Here is a 7,318-nt window from a genome sequence, read left to right on the forward strand (position 1 = left end):
CAGGAGGGAGGAAATTATAATGACAAGACTCAGGGTGGATCACACAGGACTGAATGGCACCTTGTTTTTAATGGGGAAAAGGACTAGTGAAGAAAATGCTGAACATATAATATTGTATTTGAGGATAGTATTGTACAGGAGGCAGGGTGGGATACTGGGATCAGAAGGGGAGGGAGAGGAGATCAGGATCACCACGAAGGCCTTATTTACATTTTTAAAAGCTGCAAGGTTGTTGAGTAGAATTTAAAATAATTGTAAAATGACATGATGACACACACTCCAGCACAGTAGGTGGCGGTATGCACCTACAAGTTGTTTGCGATCCCCCATTAAACAAGAGAAGAAGACGTTGCTAATGTTGTCATATCGCTGTTGTGCTGCTGGGTCTTTGGAGGATAGCAGCTTCTGCTCACACTGGGGGGTTAAAAGTACGTATTTTAACTTTTTTACCGCGCGGACAGAAGATACTCTCTCTCTCTGTCACATGAGCCGGCCGGAGTGTTCACCAACATTTAATTAATTTAACAGCAAGAGGAAGGAGACGTCAGACAGAAGCTAACGTTGCTAACTGGCTTAGCTTGGTTAGTTAGGTTGGTAAATGTAGCTTTAGCTTCCTGTTAGCAAGAATACAAAGAAGTAATTTACTATGAATACTAACCTGAAAGATGAAATGACTCAGTGTGTGTGTGCCTGAGGCCAGAGTATAGAGGTATCTGAGCTACAACTGTAAGCAGGATCCCCGTTAAGAATTGCTGTTATTTACAAGTTTACTGCCTAAATGAAAATGTACATACGTGGCAAAATAAATGTTTTATCTTGTATGAATAAGTAAGATGTTCTGGTAGATTCGGCATTAAAATAATCCACAAATGTTAATGTCCAAAGCAGGAATATGTACTTTTGGTCCTCCCAGCTAGCGTCAGGGTGTGTATGAGATAGAGCGGCGCTGCGTTTAAAAACCTCCTGTTTTTGAATGGAGTTTGGTTGGGCGATCTTCTCATATCTCCAGCCATATACTTTCTATTCTCCACTGGTTATATATATTTCCTGTTAAATGACAAGCTGCGTGTGTGTGTGTGTCTGTCTGTCTGTCTGTCTCTGTTTGCTGCCTGCTTGTGTGTGTTTGCGTTGTGTGTGTTGTGTGTGAGTGTTGTCTGTGTTTTTATATGTGTGTGTGTGTGTGTGTGTGTGTGTGTGTGTGTGGCTTGTCATATATATGAATGGAGTTTGGTATGGTACCAGTCTTATATTAGACCCTCTCCTAACAGCAGCCAGATGGGATAGTTCCAGTATTTTATTTTTATATTTTTTGTCAGAGGTTTGGCCTGAGTTTGTTTTCTTTCGTCTTCAGCATGGCGTCTTCCTATAAAATCCCCAAAAAGAAAGGGTCTGACTCCGCCCCCCTGCACACGTCACCGCTGTCCCGCCTCCAGAGCTCCGCCCCTGAATTTAAGGTGGTATTACTAAATAACTAACTAGCTGTTGGTTCTTTTAAGGTGGTATATATCTGATTTTGAATTGATGACTGTGATCATCCATTTTGTTTTGTCTGAACAGAGTTACGGGCATCAGTCCGGCAGAGGTGACAGGATGCATGCTGGGAGTTCTCTGGGCTCGTCAGCAGACAGACAGAGGTGTGTAGCGCGCCCCCTACAGGCCACACGGTGCATCACATCAACACATAACAGCCCAGTAAGAGTGTCTATGTAAAGAATAAATGTCAAACGTGCGTCCAGCGCGCCTCTCTTCAGGGACGTGGTCCGATCACTGCTGGGCCTCAACGTCCCCGACAGAGGAGCAGCAACAGCCAATCACAGACGAGGCTGGAGCAGCCAATCACAGCCGGGACAGAGAGCCGAGTCGTCATCCAGCTGCTTCTCAAACGGGTGAGGTTTGATCACAGAAACAGAAACTACCACTCGTCTTTAAATATTCATCGCTTACTCTTTCCAAATCCACATGAATAACGCTTCACATCGGCTTAAAGAAGTCACTTTGTTTTACTTTATTTTAATACTTAGTACATACTTTATCATACTTTTTTTTTTTTTTATAGTATTCAATAGAAACACGGGGTGCGGAAACCCAACACACACAACAGGGAAGAGAAAAGACAGCAACAAAACGCACCAAAAACAATTATGAAATGAAGCTGCCTTCATGTGTGCTCGGGAGTATTGAATGTTGGTCATTTAACAGAAATATCAGAGACTGAAGCATGTGGAAAGTGTGTTTTAAATGCAGTTATAACTTGAGTTTAAATCTCTGTTTGTAATTTGTGTTAGTTTTGTGTTTGACGTTTTCAACTCTGTTTAACAAGTTTTTGGTGCGTTCATTTTACTTTTCTGTCGTGTTTCTTTGCTGCCGTTTTGACACTTTTTATTTTTTTTAAGTTTTGGGGTTTGTTTTAAAGGTTTGTTTTTGACACTTTTTAGGTTGCTTTTTTAGGTTGCTTGTTAGGTTGCTTCTTGATGCTTGTTAGGTTGCTTTTTGGTTGCTTTTTAGGTTGCTTTTTGATGCTTGTTAGGTTGCTTTTTGGTTGCTTGTTAGGTTGCTTTTTAGGTTGCTTTTTGATGCTTTTTAGGTTGCTTTTTAGGTTGCTTTTTGATGCTTTTTAGGTTGCTTTTTGGTTGCTTGTTAGGTTGCTTTTTAGGTTGCTTTTTGATGCTTTTTAGGTTGCTTTTTAGGTTGCTTTTTGATGCTTTTTAGGTTGCTTTTTGATGCTTGTTAGGTTGCTTTTTAGGTTGCTTTTTGATGCTTTTTAGGTTGCTTTTTGATGCTTTTTAGGTTGCTGTTTAGGTTGCTTTTTGATGCTTTTTAGGTTGCTTTTTGGTTGCTTGTTAGGTTGCTTTTTAGGTTGCTTTTTGATGCTTTTTAGGTTGCTTTTTGATGCTTGTTAGGTTGCTTTTTAGGTTGCTTTTTGATGCTTTTTAGGTTGCTGTTTAGGTTGCTTTTTGATGCTTTTTAGGTTGCTGTTTAGGTTGCTTTTTTGACGCTTGTTAGGTTGCTTTTTAGGTTGCTTTTTGATGCTTGTTAGGTTGCTTTTTAGGTTGCTTTTTTGACGCTTGTTTGAAGTTTTTGGGGTTTGTTTTTATGGCCTTTATGTTGCTTCATTGCAGCCATCATGGGTTGTTTTAAAGGAGCCTTACTGTTTGTCAGGCCCACTCAGTGAGAACCAGCTGCATGTAGAGGAGTTGTCTTTCTGGGTGTTTCCTCCTTTTATGGTGCAGGACAGCTGAAGAGAGACGGGGAATAACATGCAGTTGGACAGAGAACTATCAGAGACTCGAGCATGTGGAAAGGGTTTTAATGAGAGCATGTTGTGTGTCCGTCCACCAGATGGCGTCCTAAGAGAGCGTCAGACCGCCTGCTGCAGCCGGCCGTCCCGTCTCCTCCCCAGAAGAAGAGAAGTGATCTCCATGGTAACCATTTAAACATTTCAGACTCTTAAAAGCTCCGTCAGTCACTCGGCTCTGAGATCTTTGACTCCTTCATGTTTCCCTCTGAAAGATAAAAGCGTCTCCGTGGAGGCGCCGGACTCTCTGGCTGAGCAGCGCAGTGACGGGCATGCTGGGAGTCTGAGTTCTCCGGCGTGGAGGAGAGGTGAAGGGCATGCTGGGAGTCTGAGTTCTCCGGCGTGGAGGAGAGGTGAAGGGCATGCTGGGAGTCTGAGTTCTCCGGCGTGGAGGAGAGGGGACGCTGCCAAGCCGAAGGTAAAGATCCAGGAGACGATTCTCAAGGCTTTAGAGTTGAAATGTTCCCCAAACTAAAGAGAAGTCATCATGTGACGCTGACTGGTTGGTCTAAACTTCCTCCAGACAGATCATAGAAACATCAAACACCGCAACATAGAAAGAGACACCAGTCAAACACATTAAGGGATAATCGCCACTTTACTGTCGCTTTAATGAGGCTTTTATTGTCACTTTTTTGTTGCTTTTTATGCTTTTTCTATGTTCTTTTTGTCACTTTTTTTACCCTTTTTCAATGTTTTTTAGTGGCTTTTTCGTTGGTTTTTATGTTGTTTTTTTGTCCCTCTTTTGTGAACCGATGTGAAAAGCAGAAAGATCTCAGAACAGTCATATATAGATGTGAATCAAAGTTTTCAGCTTGTTAAATGTGAATATTTTCTAGTTTCTTCTCTCCTCCTTCCCTCCTGCGTCCTGCCTTCCCTTTTCTTTCCTTCCCTCATTACATACTTAAAAATGTACATAATGTTTTTATAAAGATACATATTGGTGAAATATGAGAAAATACATGTATGATGCTACGGACTCTTCCTTCTTTCTATCTTCCTTAAAACAAATGTGTTTGTTTTCAGGGCGAGGCAGGAGAGAACTCTCCTCCCTCTGGGTCAGAACCAACCTCAGAAGACGACTTCGTGTCTCCGCCCAGAACCAGGAACGCATTGAGGGCGCCACCGGGAAGGGGGCGGAGCCTAGAAGGGAGGCGGGGCCTGGGCGGGAGGCGGAGCCTGGACAGGACGGCCTGGCTCGCCGCCGGCAGGAACCTGAAGAAAGCGACTCCGACAGAACCCAGTGAGTAACAGCTACACCTTCAGGAGTTTAAATCCCTGGTTAGCTTCATTCAGTCTGACTATTATCCCCCATACTTATTATTGGGACACATTTTTGTCCCGCTACTAGTCACGGAGCGTTGCCAACACATGCACACAAAATACATCAAAACGTGTGTAATGATCAGGAATGGTGTGATATGACTTTTCTAAGAGATTTGCCGCACGGTTTTTACGAAATCGACATTTCCCGTAGACTTTAATGGGAAATCTTTGGTAAATCGCTTAACATAGCTCAAAACAACCCCTCTTTGGGGCCATGCTGTATCGCCATACTTTAATGTAGAAAAATAATTAAAAGTTCAAAACCGAAGACAATATGTTGGCCTTTATATGGCTGAATGGGCATTCTGATATCAAGCTCGGTTTCTACCAAATCACAGTTTACGTATCGTCCAGTTTTCAAACCGGTTCAGATCTTCCAGTGTGTGTGTATGTGGCCAGAATGTTGAGAGTTAGAGGGGAGGACAGAGGGGGGAGGTGCAGGACAATTCTCTGAAATCTTTCCAAACATATTGCTCTCTCTCCTACAGTTTTCACTCTTCATACATCATATTTGGTCAAAATTAGGAAATGTTGTGCCGGTTGCAGACATGTAACTATGGAGTCCACCGGACTTAAACTTTTGGCTCTGTTCATACCAACTGTCGGTAGAAACAATGAAAACATAAAGTTCCCTGTTTGTTACCTGCTCGGTGTCAAAATGTCCTGGCTAATTTTCTAGTTTGTAATGCCGTTTTGTGTTTTTTGACGTTTTCAACTCTATTTTTTGACGCTGGTTTGAAGTTTTCGGGTTGTTTTTCAGGCCGACGCGGTGAGGATCAGCTGTTTTCAGCTTGTTTTGTGTTTCTGGGGGTTTCTGCCTTTTATTGTGCAGGACAGCTGAAGAGATAACATGGAATAACATGCAGGAAGGACTGAGCCTTAGTATGCCGGCTGCACCTGCAGAAACTGCTCCGGTGGGAAAGTTACCATAGTTACCATAGTTACCATAGTTACCGTAGTTTCTCAGCACGTAGTCGCAGCCCTGGGCCTCACGTTTAGGACCTTTTTAACTTGACTTTAAATCTATTTCTCTTTATTCCTAATGCTGTTTTATGTTCCCTATTTATGAAGTTTTTTGTTACTTTTTTTGCCACTGTTTTTGTAGTTTATTTGGCGCTTTATTGCTGCCGTTTGGACAATTTTTGTGACACTTATTTGTAGAAGTTTTGGGGTTTGTTTTGAAGGTTGTTTTTTGTTGCTTTATTGACATTTTTTGGAGCTTTCCCGACGTTTTTGGGTTTGTTTTTAAACGGAACAAACTGCTGATGATCAGTCGGCTGGTTGTTATTCTGATCCTCTTTTCCTCTTTCCTTCTGCAGTCGTTCTGTCCAGTGAAGAAGAAGAGGAGGAGGAAGGAGAGGAAGGAGACGGAGGAAAGAGGACGACACAAAGCTCAGAGCAGAGACCGGTAGGAGACTCAGACTCACCGTCTTCATGTTCCGTGTGTGTGTGTGTGTGTGTGTGTGTGTGTGTGTGTGTGTGTGTGTGTGTGTGTGTGTGTGTGTGTGTGTGTGTGTGTGTGTGTGTGTGTGTGTGTGTGTGTGTGTGTGTGTGTGTGTGTGTGTGTGTGTGTGTGTGTGTGTGTGTGTGTGTGTGTGTGTGTGATGTTCCCAGAAGATACTTTATAAAGCTCTGTGTGTACTTTTTGAAGGAGTAATTGTCTCGTAAACATGAACTGATCTCTGGCGTGTGTTTGTAGGTCAGATCTGCAGGACAGACACACACACACACACACACACACACACCCACCCTGCTGGGACTCTAAGCAGAACCAGATATCTGGAGCCCAGTTTGTTGTTTGATAACTAATGTTTAGTCTCTTTATGAGTTAAAATGTATTTTAAGGGCCAGATGTTTACGCAGCTTTCTATCAGTCCTGTCAGCTCGTTAGCAGATTATTTAGTTTCACGCGGATTCTTTCCATATTTATTCAGTGTTTCGCACAACGTTGCATCAACGTTTGCCAGATTAGAGTTTAGATTGTGTGCCCGAACTCGACCACGATATTTCCCACCACTATCCTCGGGCCGGGCCCTTGATCAAGCATTTGGGTTTTTTAATCATGACTTTAATAGCCATATTCGGTGGGGAGAAAGCTATATGCTAGGGCTGCTCAATTATGGAAAATATCAGTCAATATTGAAATCACGATAATTCTGGAAAGATGTTGATTCGATTATTGAACTTAAATAAAATAAAATTAAAGTGGAAAAAGTTAAATAAATCAACAGTAAAAAAACACCTACAAGTGTGAAAATTGCCTTAATACTTTTCCTATTTAAACTTAATTTTTTCATTCAGAACAACGAGAGAAAATCAGAGTTTACCTGCAAAACGTAATGAGATCAATAATAGTTTTTCTCGATCATTGTGTTTCTGTGATCATTGGGAGCCGAAATCATGATCCCGATTTAAATTGAGATTAATTGGACAGCCCCAGTGTGTCAGCATGCCGACCCCGTGGACAAGGCCAGGATTGGTTAGGTGATGTCTGGTTCCAGGGCTTTGGTTCTGGTGCTGCCTTCATCGGTTCCCCTCACTATTCGGCTGAGGGGGCTCCTAGGGTCCAGGTGGTGCTGCTGAGGGGGCTCCTAGGGTCCAGGTGGTGCTGCTGAGGGGCTCCTAGGGTCCAGGTGGTGCTGCTGAGGGGCTCCTAGGGTCCAGGTGGTGCTGCTGAGGGGGCTCCTAGGGTCCAGG

The 7,318-nt window shown here is 42.9% G+C and overlaps 1 protein-coding gene across 1 annotated transcript in view; it reads left to right on the forward strand.

Moving 5' to 3' along the window:
- Positions 1–274: 274 nt before the first annotated feature.
- LOC114551483 (uncharacterized) overlaps positions 275–7,318 on the forward strand; it is a gene marked incomplete at its 3' end in the record, with an annotated part of 12,066 nt that continues 5,022 nt past the window's right edge. The window contains exons 1-8 of the mRNA XM_028572526.1: positions 275–428; positions 1,352–1,454; positions 1,558–1,634; positions 1,737–1,886; positions 3,340–3,422; positions 3,511–3,713; positions 4,322–4,538; positions 5,941–6,029. Of these exons, the coding sequence (XP_028428327.1) occupies positions 1,353–1,454; positions 1,558–1,634; positions 1,737–1,886; positions 3,340–3,422; positions 3,511–3,713; positions 4,322–4,538; positions 5,941–6,029 (921 nt within the window). The remainder of the gene's footprint in view (positions 429–1,351; positions 1,455–1,557; positions 1,635–1,736; positions 1,887–3,339; positions 3,423–3,510; positions 3,714–4,321; positions 4,539–5,940; positions 6,030–7,318) is intronic.

This window comes from Perca flavescens, unplaced genomic scaffold, assembly GCF_004354835.1.
Source record: "Perca flavescens isolate YP-PL-M2 unplaced genomic scaffold, PFLA_1.0 EPR50_1.1_unplaced_scaf_105, whole genome shotgun sequence".
Lineage (NCBI taxonomy): Eukaryota > Metazoa > Chordata > Actinopteri > Perciformes > Percidae > Perca > Perca flavescens.